General features: G+C 34.1%; 1 protein-coding gene across 7 annotated transcripts in view; it reads right to left on the bottom strand.

Moving 5' to 3' along the window:
- ANKRD17 (ankyrin repeat domain 17) overlaps positions 1-15,933 on the bottom strand; it is a 191,908-nt gene that overhangs the window by 50,557 nt on the left and 125,418 nt on the right. For 5 of the 7 annotated variants that reach the window (XM_064285707.1, XM_064285713.1, XM_064285709.1 and 2 more), the window contains 7 exons: positions 14,144-14,292; positions 5,870-5,981; positions 5,592-5,737; positions 3,448-3,590; positions 2,738-2,951; positions 1,689-1,864; positions 470-632 (listed from right to left, as the gene is read on the bottom strand). In XM_064285707.1, the coding sequence (XP_064141777.1) occupies positions 470-632; positions 1,689-1,864; positions 2,738-2,951; positions 3,448-3,590; positions 5,592-5,737; positions 5,870-5,981; positions 14,144-14,292 (1,103 nt within the window). The remainder of the gene's footprint in view (positions 1-469; positions 633-1,688; positions 1,865-2,737; positions 2,952-3,447; positions 3,591-5,591; positions 5,738-5,869; positions 5,982-14,143; positions 14,293-15,933) is intronic. The other 2 variants (XM_064285708.1, XM_064285714.1) reach the window with 1 other exon arrangement.

Raw genomic sequence — 15,933 nt, 5'->3', positions numbered from 1 at the left:
TGGAGTGCACCTTCAATCCATGGAGACGCCACGCATATCAGAACAAAACATGGGGTCCTGTGCCACCACACAATTGATTGCGGTGTCTTAGTCTGTCTTAGCCTGGAAGCTCCACTGAAACTTGACCAACAAGCAAGCCTCTAGGTGGTGCACTGTTAGAAAACTGAACCATGCCTCCCTTCATGGAGTATAAGAATTCTACCACTACCTTTAAATGGATCTACATTCTGTGAAAGGTTAAGACTCCAACTAGATTTTGAAAATACTTTTCATAACAGCTTTTTAACGTACAATATTAGTTCTCCTGTGGTACATGTGTCTACCTTTCAATGTTGCTATCAGATTAAAATTTGCATTCATCACAGCTGTTAAATTATAAAATGAAAAGTCTTCAGTGATCACTAAACTCTGCACTTCCTAGCGCTAGTGTATAACACCCAGGCAAATGCAGGAAAATAAAACCCTCTACCTTTCTAAATGCTGCCATAAGAGGAGTTATCTTGCGGTTATCTGCTGCATCCACATCTGCACCTGCTTGTACCAGTAACTGGACCACATCTAGGTGTCCGCCATTTGCTGCCAGCCACAACGGAGTGTTCCCCTTCTTGTTACGCACATCAATATGAGCTCCCCTAAACATCAAATAGCAACAGATATCACTTCTTAAATGAAATGCAACAACACAGATAACAATAAAGATCAACTATTAACTTCTGAGAATATACTGTAAAGATGAAAATTGTTTTATTATTCAAGGACTAAAATAAGATTTTTTTCCTCAGAATTATAATACAAAGACTTTCCAGACTTCAAATTATAATAAGTCCTTATTTAATAAATGAATATTTACATAGATCAGTATTTGTGTTTCTCATTTGCATAATTGAGTTTCAAGTGCTGAGAAAATGTGAAATTCTCTTTATTTAGTAAAAAATAAAAGTAACCTCATAAAATGGAAAAAAAAAAATTTTTTTTTTCCCTAAAATATATTAAACAGTATCCTAGAAACACAAAAAGTATCCTGTGAGGCAATCATATCTATTTCAGATTATCATGTACTTGTAGTATATAGCTTCACGAAAGAATGAACCTAAAAACAACATGAAGGTTTAGCACACACTGGGCAAAATGGTAGGTATGATGACTCATGGTGAGTAATAAGAGTTAACAGCAGCTACTGTTTAGGAACACCACTCAAAGGTCTTCCAGACTCTTCAGTAAATCCAATTAAGCAAAGAAGCATTTTTGGAAGACTAGCTGGCAACTTCTAAGTGACTGAAAGCTGAAACTCCTGGATCTTGTCTGATACCCTGACTGGTTCCACAATTGTCACATAGAAGTCCTAATTACTGTAAAGAACAAGAAAATCAACAGTGAAGCCATAGATCATTCCCAGACTGAGTGGGAGACATGAAAGTATGGATAATAACTGGATAGCTTATTTTAGTAACTAAAAGTATACACACAGAAGGCAAGTATTATTTTTAGGTTGCACTGGAAAAACAGGTAAGACATTGTAGCAAAGCTCATAGCTCTGGACAGGTAGAAAATACCAAAGGCAGATTTTAAAACATATGCTTGTAGTTTATATACGAAGTAATTACAATTGATTTTTAATAGTACAACCGACCAGAGAAAATGGTAATCACTGGTAACATTGTGTTCGTATATGAAGGGTAACATAATACCTGCCAATAAGAAGCTCACAGAATTTATAATGCCCTTTATCTGCTGCTATGGTTAAAGCTGTGTCTCTCGAGGAGGGCACCGGAGGGGCATTAACATCAGCACCTTTATCCAAAAGAACTCGGCCCACCTCTGCATATCCACCAGAGGCAGCTTCCATTAGTGGTGTGAGGCCAGTCTAGGTTTCATGGAAAATAAAAAGAACACATAGGAGACCAGAAAGATCTAAAATGTTAACAATCTGAGGAAGAAATATGGTACAGCTGTTTTAACAAGGACTCAAAACTGTTTCAGCATTGTCACTTACTACCTTGCTGACCTCAGACTCAGAGTTACAGTCTGATCTATTAAAAAAAGACAATTCTATTTAATCTCAATCATACCATTGTGGAAAAAAGTCATTTAGGATGCAAAACCAAGAAACCAAACCCAATGCCATCTAGTCGATTCCAACTCATAGCGACCCTATGCAAGCACCTAGCATGAATGTGGCATTCAATAAGTACGCCCCTCCCTTCTCTAATAGTACATATTTTTCAGCTGATAACCTTAATGTCACTAACCTATTGCCACTGAGCTGATTCCAAGTCCTAGCAACCCTATAAGGAGCACTGGTGGCTCAGTGGTTAAGTGCTCGGCTGCTAACTGAAAGGTCGGCAGTTCAAGTGAGCCCACCAGGCGCTCCAGGGGAGAATGATGTAGCAGTCTGCTCCTGTAATGATTACAACCTTGGAAATCCTATGGGGCAGTTCTACTCTGTACTAGAGGGTCACCATAAATTGGAATCGACTCAGTGACAATGGGTTTGGTTTGGTTGGCCAGAACAGACAAATTAGTCTTGGAGAAATAGGTTCTAGTGCTACTGCTGCCTATAAAAATCTATTGTTGAGACATTTTCAAAAGTTAATGTTTGACTGAGTCATATACAGAATGATATCTGATTAAACATGTGTAGATGATAAATGCTACTAGAAAGTATAACTATAATTAACATCAGAACCTTAAATATCAAAGTAATAAATCCATGTATAAATCTCAGATCTTTTCTTACCTTAGCTCTGTGTTCAACGTTTGCTTTTCTATCAAGCAGAAGACTAACCACTTCAGTTCTTCCTTGGAAGCAGGCTAAGGTAAGGGCAGTGTTCCGATTGGTTTCTATTTGAGCATTTATATCAGAGCCCATGTCTAACAGGAGCTTAACAGCAGCTGTGTGTCCATTCATAGCTGCTAACATCAGAGGAGAAATGCCCAATTTGCTACCAGTTCTGGGGATAGAGATAAGGGGAGAACAACAACAACAAAAATATATATATATACACACACACATATTTTAAACGAACAAAAAAAAGACAGTAACAAAATTCTTTGTAAGATTATTTAAAATCACCATTCTTCTCAACCTACTAACAGTAAATCTATGAGATATTATCCACACTCCATTAGAAATCTTTTACTATGAACTTTTTCAACATAATGACTTAGTCTGGACTTTCCATCCTAGTGTACACATTTGCTTGTTTTTGATAAAAACTCATCAAGAAGACGTGTTTTCTCTTAATACCATAATACAGTAATTTATATTTCAAGTCCTGTGTCAATAGTTTTAATTAAAGAAAATTAATTTTTTAAAAACTCTCCCACAATTTGGAGTCTAACTTTTTAGTAAAGGAATTTCCTAAACATAGCATCAAAAACAGTAGATGCTCTACAAATATCTCTAACATAACACTCTTACTAAATAAGTAGAGAGAATAAGCTTGCCTAGAATTAATCTCGGCTCCTGCATTTAGTAATATTTTGATGATGTTCACATAGCCACCAGAAGCAGCCAGGCTCAGAGGTGTGTAATCAGAAACATTTCTGTGTTCTTTATTTGCCCCTCGAGCTAAGAGTAGCTCCACCACCTAGAAATAAAATAAAAAAAAAAGTGTTTTCTTAGTATGATGAGACAATTTTTGATGTATTTCTAATTTCTCCTTTCATCTGATATATTTTATGACAGAAGACATGAAAGGCCCTTCTTTCATCCTCTGTATAAAACCAGCCTCTTTCTTTCAGCAAGAGTCACAGAAGCCAACAAAGAAATAACTTGTCAAGTAAAACCCATTTAGTAATCTGTTGAAATGTGTGTCCACGGAAGATCTGGGCCTCATATATTGTCATGACCTGCTATTTTGGAAATTGGTACTTATGTATTATTATACCACATAGTGGTAAAATAGAAGACTAAGGGACAAGACTTTTTTCATTTTATACATATGCATGTGCCGAAAACACATTTTTAACTTTCAATCAATAACTAAACATTTAAGTAAAAAACAATAAATATTTATTTACCGATATTTTACTATGAAGTTTTAAATATACAGAAGTTGAAAAAATTTACAGTGAACACCCAAATACACATATTTATATTCTACCATCGATATTCTACTATAATTACTTTACAACTATTTATCTTATTTTTTGATGCATTTCAAAGTAAATTGAAGACACTTGGCAATTTCCCCTACTTCAGCACATGTATCACTGAGTAGACCATGTATTAAGGATATTTTGGGGGTGAAACTTACATACAACATAAATGCTCAAAGCTTAAGCATACATTCACTGAGTTTTGACAAATGCATAAACCTATATATAATCTAAACCCCTATTATTCATTTCATACCCCTTCCCAATCAGTCCCCACTAACAATAGTTTCATCTGTTTTAGATCTTCATATAAAGGAAATCGCACAGTATGTACTCTTGATTTTAAGGCTTCTCGCACTCAGCGTAATGTTTCTGGGTTTATCGGTATTTCTTTTTGCTGTTTGGTATGAGTACGTATGAGTATGGAGACTGGTGGTGTAGTGGTTAAGAGCTATGGCTGCTAACCAAAAGTTTGGCAGTTCGAATCCACCAGGTGCTCCTTGGAAACCCTATGGGGTAGTTCTACTCTGTCTGGTAGGGTCGCTGTGAGTCAGAATCAACTCGACAGCAACTTAATTTTTTTAATGAGTACATATGCCATATTATGCCTTCAGCCTCTTGACACCTTTGTTGCTTCCAATTTTGGGGTATTATGAATAAAGTTACTATGAACATTCTTGTGGAAATATGTTTTCATTACTCATTGGTTTCATCTAGTGACAGTATTTCTGGGTGTATGTTTAATTTTATAAGAAATTGCCAGACAATTTCCCCAAGTGATATAGTATTTTATAATCCCATCAACAATGCATTCTTGCCAACATTTGGTGTTGCCAGTTTTTTTAACTCTAGCCATTCAGGTGGATGTGTGCTGGTATCATATCAGGATTTTAACTTGCATTTCTCTGATGACTAAAATATTTAGCACTTATTCAAATGCTTATTGACCATTCACACATCTCTTGCACACTATGTCATTTACAGCACAAAAAAATTCCTTTTACACAAATACTAGTATTTTCATCCTCATTTTACAAATGAGGCACAGGGAAGTTAAGGATTGTTCAGGGTCATAGCTCTTGCCCTTCCTCTTACTCGCTATTAATAGCAAATATTAATATTAAATGTATACCAATCGCCTCCACTGTGGATTACAGAAGAAAAATATGAATGTATTCACATTATCAACCAGAAGGAACAACACAGTAGGGACAGGTCCCTTATCCTTTCTTGTGCAGAACATCCCTGGTAGCAAGTGCATCTAGCTATCCGTATACGTATCTCCTCCAAACATAAAAGGGCAAAAGTACAGAAGAGACAAGCAAAAACTGTTGGAAAAAAAATCATTCCTGTTTTATCACTAAGCTCTAATTCTTTTTAACCCATAAATCTAAATATAAAATCATTGCTCTGACAAATAAAATCATGTGAGTTAAGAGTATGCCTTTGCTAAACAAAGATGAAAACAATTACACTGGGGGAAATGTTACCTCCTGTCTTCCCCCAGAACAAGCCAAGGACAGTGGTGTGTCCTTGGTTCTTTCTGACTGGGCTTCAATGTCTGCACCATTGTCCAGCAATATTTCCACAACACCAACATGACCAGCTGTAGCAGCCAAGATGAGTGGAGTAAAACCTGGAGAAAAATAATGATCTTCTCACTACATGCTAAGCAAAGGAAAAATATTAAGCATCAAAATAGGGCTAGAAGTAGTACTTCACACAACACAAATATATCAGGGCAACGGTTAACAAAATTTGGGTATACCTTTCTTATCTCGGTGCTCAATACTAGCTCCTCTCTCTAGCAGAGTTTGTACCAGTTCCTCATGGCCCCCAGCACAGGCAAGTGTCAGCGCTGTGTCATGGTTACTCTCAGTCTGTAAAAGATCAATTATTTTTGTTAATTAGATAATTTAAAATGTTAATATTAATTACATAATATGCACAAATACCAAATGCTCACATACATATGTACCACTTTGCTAGATCAAACATTTGAATAGTAAATTGCATTTATTTTTTTATTTTGTTTTTAGTAACAAAGCTGTGATTTTTTTGTAGACTACAAATAGCCACTATGAGCAACTCATAAAGCAAGTATGGAAAGCAAAAAGGGTAATTTTCAACCATATGCTGTTTTCAACTACATGATTAAAAGAAATACCATGGACTCACTTTTACTTCCATCCATAATGGAGTAACATAGACTGGATTTACCATTCCATTTTAAACAACTTCAAAAAAAAAAAAAAAAACTATTTGAAATGATGGTGTCTAGATAGACAGTAAAGGGCAATGATCCCTGAGAATGGAAAAGAATAACCCAACTTAATTCCTGTAGAGTTTCCATGTTACAGTACATGGGGTGGTACCCAGCCTTGCAGTCTTCCTAAATTGAAAAGGCAAAGTTCCAAGAGGTCAAGATGGATAGAATTTCTGAGACAGATTACTAGAGAGGAGAGAGCTGCACAGAGAAGGTACTCCGGGCATCTGCAGAAGGTCTCAGGTCTTCTTCGGCTGAGTGCTGATTAGCTCATGTGTGTGGCAAAACTACTGGAGGACAAAGGAAAAATAACCAGGCTAAACAACACCCAGAGCTCACAAAGGAGCAGGAACAGTTCCATTGCCACCAACCAGATTGGAAAGACTTTCAAACACACAAGACATTAAAGAAGAATCCTCAGTAGTGGGGCCAAACTAGATGCTGTAGATCTACCTACCAAAACTAAAGAGTAGGCCTTGAAATGAAAAATTAGTTTCTAAGTAACACAGCTGCATTCTAGAACAAAGCCCCAAAATATCTGAAGGAACATACAAAAAAATACCATGTATTTTGAAGGCAATTATAATTGCAATTAAAATACAGTATGACATACAGTATAGACAACCAGCAGTCAAGACGTTACACAGTTTATACACAATTTACTTCTGACTTTTGATGACCTTTAATGGTAGTGACCAATACTGGACCTACCAGTGGCCAGACCAGATGTAGTTCTATCATAGTTTATATGCTTATGTAATAAACGAATTAAATTCTTATATTTTTAGTACTCTAAACTTGTGTCCAAAAAGGCAACTAGCAACGTTTGGCTACTGGCACTTGAAATATATCTAATGTGACTTAGAAAAGGAAATTTAAACTGTATTTAAATTTAAAAAACTGGTAGTTCAGTTACTGGAAAACTGTTAAAAACTTGGTTAAATGAATCTGTTTTTTCAACTGTATATTTAATCAAATCCAAATACAGATCTAGTGTTTCCAATGAAGACTAAACTGATATATACTCTAAGTAGAGTAACCAACTATTCCAGTTTGCCTTGACTGGGGGAGTTCCCTGGGATCCAGGGATGTGGAACTTTTGGTGCTAAAACTAAGTCTGTCCTAGGCAAACTATGATGATTTGATCACCCTGGGTGTAAGTAACATACACAATAGATTTAGAAGACATTAATACAAAAAAAAGTAAAGTATCTCATTAGTAATTTTTTTGTATTGACTGCATGTTGAAACAATATTGTGGATATATCAAATTAAATATGTTCTTAAAATTCGTTCCACCTTTTTTTTTTTTTTTAACGCAGCTACTAGAAAATGTAAAATTACATGTGTCTGGCATTGTTTTTATACTGGACAGTACACAACTCTAAGCTATCTTTTCTGTCATTTTCACACATGTACCTCTTTTATAACATCTGTCACTAATCTGCCTTATGCTATAATAGTTATGTGTCTACTACCTTCAAAGGACTATAAATTCCTGTAATATAAGGAACATGTCTTATATGTGTTGGCATTTTCACCTATAAGTGATGCTCTGCCCAGGAAACAATAAATGATAGTTAAGTCAAATGACAATAGCTATAAAGGGTCACAGATTTAAAGACTATTACTACACTATATATATGTGAAATATTTACTTACTGTGTTTACCATATTTATGTTTACTATACTTACATACTATCACATTATGTTTATTATATTTATATAATAAATATAAAGGGGAAAGGCATATTCTCTCAGAATGTCAGTAACTCTAACAACTAAACTCCATCATAAAAAAATGAGTAACAAGAGACAAAAAGCAGAATCGATAACGAGTCAAGAAATAAGAAAAAGCCTACTAGTTGGTGATGAAGAAGGGAGACCGCAAAAGCTGCTCTGCAGAAGAGGCTGGCAGAGAGCAGAGCTACTGACTGCAGAGATCAAGGATGGCCACAAGGGAGAGATGCACCAACTACAACAACGGAGAAGGACATGAATACTTAAATGAGTTACAGCTCTGATTGTTTCATAGTATTTGATCTTCATTTTAGATTTATAAAGAAGGGATTATGTCCTATTTCAGAGAAACAGCTTTTTTTCTTTCAGAAGTTCAGAGAAATAACTTTCCAACGGTCACACTGATAATAACTAGTAGGGATGGGGTTAAAAAATTCAAGAGGATTTTCTTGATAACAAAACCCTGCTTTTCTGATTACATCGTAGAGCATCCCTAAAGCATAGCAGGCTATGGTCAACACAATGTTATGTTTACCTGCCTTAGGCATTTTCTACATTACTGTGTATACAGTCAGCACAAGAGACAAGTTTATGATACGCATTATGAGAATTCTAAACTTCTTTCAGGACTCAAAGAGTAAATCAGGAAAGCTGTGCCAATCTTAAATGGAGAATGAAGAGACATATAAAATTTGAAAAAGATAAGCACAGGAAATCTTAGTGGATCAGTAAACCAGGACTCTGCTATTTACTCTATTTTTTTTTTTTTAGTCAAGTACGAGTAAATACAGGCCCTGCTACTAGGAGCTTACTGATTACCTACTACCACGTAGGCAAAATTTAGGTTCCAACCATGAGAGAAGTATAAATATTATAAAGAGTTAAGGAAAAAGGATTTAAAGCTGAGAAAAAGAGCTAGTCAAATTCCTTGGGAAATTCAAGTTAAGAGTGTTTAGCTGCCCTGTACTTCTAAAAAAAAACCCAGTGTCTACAATACGGAAAATTCAAACAACTAATGCTTTAGGAGTCTTTTTAATATATAATGAAAGAATTTAAAGATTCTTAAGTAAGGCCTTTTCAAACTACAGACCCACACAGTCCTAAAATGGTAAAAAAAAAAAAAAAAAAAATCTGCTGCTTCATAATGTGTCAATAAGCAAATTAACTGAAGCAGAAGTCATGTTATATTGGTTGTTCAAGAAGCAACATTATTTGCTATATATCTAGGAGGAAGTCCCAAACCTGAAAGGAGAGATGCTCAGACCATTTTTAAGAGTTCATCCAAGTTTCTATCCATTTAGTCTATGGTACCATAAAACTCTTTCTTCACCATAAAACTGGCCATTCCATAATGTTGTCATTATGATTCTCATTTATTAACAAAAAAAAGGTAAAATCATATTCAATGTAAAAATTTACTATAAATTATCAACGTGACTATTCAATTTTGTTAAGAATATCTAAGAGTGAAAAAGAAATGAACACTTTAAACGAGCTCAAGTTGAGAAAACATGCCTGAACTGTATATATATATACTTATTACTCTGAAAGTGATTAAACTGCTTTGAAAACTATTAGACTTTAAGAGCTGAATTTTTTAGACCTCTACAGTCTTCCCAATCCCAAACATCTCAGTCTTTAAGCAAGCGGATTACATGTAAGCTTAAGTAGAACAGCCCTTTAGGGTATTTAATAAATGATAATAAATAAAATGAATTAACCTATTCAAAACTTGTTCCTGTTCATGTGAACAAGCAGCATGCATGTATTTTAAAATAGAATGCTTTAATGGCAGCAATTACATATCACTATTAACACGTTTTTCCTGGCCCCTTTGTCGTTTTAAATCATTGTGATGAGATTGTTCTTTGTACTGTAAAACTAGTAGTAGGAATAGAAAAATATAACCAAATGATATTTACAGAATTAAAAGTAAAACAATTCCACAAGTTTTATATTTTCAGCCTTTATAGTAAATAAGTTAAATCTAACATTTGACCCTTTTAAAAATAATGAATATCTTAATTATTAAAAACTGAAGAAAGCAAAATTATATACAAAATGAGTATTTTAAAAATAGCCTTGAGAAGTTTAAGAATAAACTACAAGCAATTCAGATACATGAACAACATGTGGAGTGCAAGGAGCTGAACACAAGTTTTTACAACCCATGAACAAAACAACTGGTTCTTTCTCACTTTCAGTGGCTTCTATAGTTAATCAAAATTTCATACAATTAACTGCAAAAATTTCATACAATTAATTACAAACATATATTTAATTAATTCAATGGTATTCAACTCTAACCTGGATTACTGTTTCATATAAAAACCAATGCTCTTAAAATCCCTACTTGATTCCTAATTTCTGTATGTAGGGTCAGTGTCCAAGAATAAGTTTGGTTATACCATTCAAATAAAGGAAAAACATCAGAGCTGTACCATCAAAAGTAGTCTCAAATAATTCCTTCAAACTATCATTTACTGATGTTTCTTAAAACTGATTTTGTTACATGACAGCACCATAAAACCAAAACCAAACCCACTGCCATCAAGTCAGCTCTGACTCACAGCAACCCTATAGGACAGAGCAGAACTGCCCCATAGGATTTCCATGGAGCGGCTGGTGGATTCAAACTGCTGACCTTTTTTAGTTAGCAGCTGAGCTCTTAACCACTGTGCCACCAGGATTCCAACAGCACAGTATATAATATTAATTGTAAAAGTCTTGAAAGTATTCAGATAACTCGATTCAGTAAAAACATATGACAGCTGGAGAGCACCTATGGCACATATTTTCATACAAAAAGTGATTTCTTGTTGTAAAACAAAGTTTGGGGAACTTTATAAAAAGAAAAAATCTTTAGCATTCTTCAACGTTCAGAAATTAAAATGATGATCCTTGCTAAAAATATCCGTTGTAAATAATTAAAAAGTTTAAGGTGTAATCCTTTTTTCAAGAGTCGTTGGCATTTTAAAAGGAGACTAAAGTTTTAAAAAATTAGCATCTTTTTTGTTTTTACTTAATGTTTACTGCAAATAGGCAGTATGGCCACGGAAAGGTGCTAAAAAGATGCAAAGAGGAAAGGCAAAAGATAATGCTTGACCATCTAGGTGGTGGACCCAAATTCTAAAAAATGTTCACACCTAAGGTAACAACTAAAAAAACATGTAGAATACTGCTGTGGTTAAGAGCATTGATTCTAGAGCCAAAGCACCTAGCTTATTCGTGAAAGCTGACTCCACTACTTATTAGCTGTTGGGCAAGGTAGTTAATATCTTTACCTCAGTTTCCTCATCTGTAAAATATGAATAATAGTACCTACACTTTATGGGACTATTATAAAGATTAAAGAAGTCAATAATTGGTAAAGCATGTATAATGTGAACTGCACATGTTTATCTATTTGTTAAATAAATCAAAGATACAAGTATTAGAGAATGTTTAATCTTTCAATATACAAGACAAATCTTGGAATTTTTTCATGATATTACTAGTCTGTTATGGCACAAAGCACTGTCACACATAAACCAAAATATCCCCATTATGACAGATCTTATAGAATTTTTTAGTATCTAGAAAAAATTTCAGATGGATTGAGTACAAATGGATCTCACTTTTACTACTTAGTGTCTCTTTGGTATCATAGAAACTAGTAAATTAAAACAAAAAAAAATGAAAAGTTAAAGGAAAAAAATGGTGAACAACTGTTCCTGAATATTTTTTTTTTTAATTATTTTTCCCAAAGCAGGAATTGTTTAATGTCCAATCAAGCAATTAACACAGTGGCTGCAACAATGGGCTCACACAGCAACAACTCTGAAGATGGTGCTGGACCGGGCAGTGTTCCCTTCTATTGCACTTAGGGTGTCTATGAGTTGAAGCTGACTTGACAGCACCTAACAACAATAAACTAGCAATTATGATAAACTCCATGGAAAGGAGTGTAATGTGTGTTAAGTTACCCCAACAAATGGAAAACCTCAATGTATAGACCAGATAAACAGGAAGTAGATTTTCAAGGATCCAGAGTCAGATCATTTTAAACAATCGTTACAACTGAGCTTAAAATGTAATTCATTTAAAAAAAAATTTTATATGTAACTTCTCAGAAATTAATCTATTTTATATAAAGCCTGGTAGCATAGTGGTTAAGAGTTTGCTAACCGAAAGGCTGGCAGTTTGAATCCACCAGGTGCTCCTTAGAAACTATGTCGGGCAGTTCTACTCTGTCCTATAGGGTCGCTATGAGTCAGAATCTACTTGACGACAGTGGGTTTTTTTATATTAAACAATGGAGCCCTGATGGCGCAGCGATTAAGAGCTATGGCTGCTAATGAAAAGGTCAGCTGTTTGAATCTACCAGCAGCTCCTTGGAAACCCTACAGGGCAGTTCTACTCTGTCCTATATGGTTGCTATGAGTCGGAATAGACTTGACAGCACGGGTTATATTAAACAATAAAATCACGACCACACTTGGAGGAACTTTTCTCTGACTGTTTTCTTTAAAAACATCTTTAAAAAAGAATTTCTTTTGTATTTTGGTGAAGTATTTACTTTTGCATGTAGATCAAGTCTTGGTCCCACAAAAATCAGAAAACATATACTTCCGGCTAAAACAGTTTTGTAGCAAAGAATTGGGTGAGTATAATGCAAATCCATTGTGAAGTTCATTCCAATTCTCCAATGTTAGCAACATTAAATGCAAATCATTGTGGTCTGTCATGTGAATGCCTGATATATTTTAAAAAAAGAGGATGTACTGCAAGGTAGTTAAGAATGAGGCCTTTGAAGTCAAACAGACCCAAGTTTGAATTCCAGCTCCACCACTTCATAGCTAAGTATTCTCTCTTATCTTTACCTTCCTCATCAGGGAAATTGGGTGATTCAAGTTCTGAAAATGAGATTAGAGAATTCTTTAAAAACCATCCCTGACATGCTTTAAGTGTTCAAAAGAAAATGTTAGCACATATAAAATAATAAATATTTGGGAAGCAAGGAAGAACAGAAAAGAAATTCCTTTTTCACAGTGTTACTAAGAAACATTTTTATTAAAAAAGAGTTTATAGTCATAGGTTAAGAGTACATGCCTTTAATGGTCCACACAACACACACAGACATACACACTTTTCCCGAAATTCAGGTTTATAAGGATCATTTATAAAACGAACAGTTTTATAATGTACTTTGACCCCTAGCTATTATTCAAAAAATGAAAATTAAAAAAACTGCAACATTTCTCAGTGCTGAAGAAGGCTATATACCTCTTCTAGGCTAGGCTTCTTCAGCCTTTTGTCAGGAAAAAAAAGAATTATTCTCTCCAATTTTACTTCTGTCCTGAAATTTCATGGTAAACTCATTTAAAAAACAAATAATTTACTTAAAAGCTCTCCAGCTTTCTAAAGCTCAATATAAACAGTGTCTTTTTTCCCCCACATTATTTCTTCAGATCATCTGAAGAGATAAAAAGTGCTTTTCATCCCCTGGGAGTCTTTTAACAGCTAAATTCTATAGACACAAATATATAGGCTCAAATATATAGACTCAGCAAGACCAGAATTTTCAAAGATAAAATAAATGCAATTAAGCATATATGATATATAAGAATAAAATCTATAAATATTAGAGTCGTTTTTCTTTTATATGCCATTCATTGTGTATTTTAAGGCATTATCTTATTTCAGATTAGATGAAAATATGTACTAATCTTAAACAAACTATTTCTTTTTACATCTTCTTCCAAACTAGAATAGTTTAAAAAAAAAAAAAAAAAGGATTATATGATGACCCTGGAAATCAGGCCATTGCATCATACTTATCAGTAATAATGTATATTTACTATTTTTTTATGTGGATTTTAATTTATTTATAATTGTGGCTCATGTCTGCCTGGAGATAAAGCAGTAGATGATTTTACTAAGGACGATAAGGTCATTTAAAGGAGATAAAGATGGTTTAAGTCACTAAATGTTAACACTACTTTTATGATGGTATAATTCCAGTTAAAAACCATCTCTCCTAAATTCAGGGCTTACCTGTGCATCAATATCAATGGCAGGGTAGATAGGAAGCATGGCTGAAGGAGAGATGATAGGACTTGGAGTTGGAGTCTGAGGTTGGGAAATGGAAGCAGCAATACTGTGGGTAGGAGTGTTTGACATTGCAGATGCTCTTCCACTGACTGCTGTTGAACAAAATAACTGTACTTAATAAGGATGAAACACAGTTAGGTAACAGTAAGAATTAGTTATCAGAAAAGACTAAAAGACTTTTAAAAACAATATCTCTACAGGGAGCCTGCCACAGCACTAACTACTCATTTTCCTAGCTTTTTCTAATTTTGGATGACAGTCCAAAATCAAAATGTATATGAGAGTAACCCATTTTCTAAATAATCTGTTTGAAAAACGAATTCCCTCTTATGATATGTAGTCACAAAACCTTAATTCAAAATAACTAAAAATAAAAATATATTCATGTATTAAAATTAAATATAAATGCAAATGGAAAGTTGTCCATTATATCTTCTTAATTAGAAAGAGAATAAAAGGAAAAGCAGTTAAGTTCAGAAGAAGAAAAATATGATTCTTACTTGGTAATTTCACACCTTTTATTCTAGAACTAATGAAAATAATATCGCTGTTTGGATGGAGAGAATCCTGTTATCTAATCACGTAAGTACCTCCTACTATTCTACTAACTGTAGATTTGAGGAAAGTAATATTCTGTATCGCAGCCCTCAGTATGACAGCATATCCAAATATAAAGATTTGATCCTGACACAGAAATGTAGTTTCTCACATGAAGGATTATTCTGAGGGGGGTAAAATGCCCACCAATCAATCCAGTATCACATTGACTTATAAGGACAAAATTTAAAAATTAGGGTAGAAATAAATGTAGTCACACAATCATCTTTCAAATATGGATTATTGTTAGTTCTTCTAAGTATGATTTTGCCATGCTGTTGTTTTCAACAATATGCAACTTAAGAACGGACTAATTGGGTCAGTACTTGAAGTGGAAGAATTCCAAAGGTAGTAACATATTGTAGATTCAGTTGAGGGTACTTTATTCCCTCATCAGCTCACTTCTAAAATTGATATGTGAATGTTATTCCATTTTCTCCCTTTTAAAAATGTTATATTATTAAAGTATGGGCATTAATCTTCCAATGATCAACAGCATTGTGGATGTGTGTTACCAACGAAGTTATCAACTACATCAGACAGAAAACAATCATGATTCACAACTGGATCTGAAACCAGCAGACTGGCAAAAGAAGTTTATGACCCTGCCAAGAACAAAACCGAAATTGATCTAGTTATAATTATAACATGATTGCCAAATTAAGAAATCTATTTTACATGAAATTTTTAGTTCAGGCACAAACATACACTATACATTATAGCAACACACATTCTGTAATTATACATGCTTAAGTCCACTTAAAAGCCAAAGGAAAAACGAAGAAAGAAACAAAACACTGAATTCTTAAGAGATCCCAAACCAATAGAAAAGGGCATGTACTAATATATTAAATTGATCATCTAATGACCTCGATATTGTTACTGCATAGTAATAGCTTTATATTTTAAGAAAAGAATCAAGGTAATCATATCAAATTTATAGTTCTTAAAATAGACTCCAGATTCTCCTTTGATGGGATTTACACAAATGTAAATGCTAAATACAAAAAGTAGCTTAAACAGGATGTCCAAAGCACTGGTTTTTATTTAATGACAAGTAAAAAATCTAAGCTTTACTGTTAAATGACTAAATTATTTTCAACATTTCAATTCAAGTAATTTCTTTTACAGTCTAC

This window comes from Loxodonta africana, chromosome 5 (assembly GCF_030014295.1).
Source record: "Loxodonta africana isolate mLoxAfr1 chromosome 5, mLoxAfr1.hap2, whole genome shotgun sequence".
Classification (NCBI taxonomy): Eukaryota; Metazoa; Chordata; class Mammalia; order Proboscidea; family Elephantidae; genus Loxodonta; species Loxodonta africana.
Note: the sequence above shows the minus strand (reverse complement) of the source record. Positions and strands in the feature narration are given on the sequence as shown.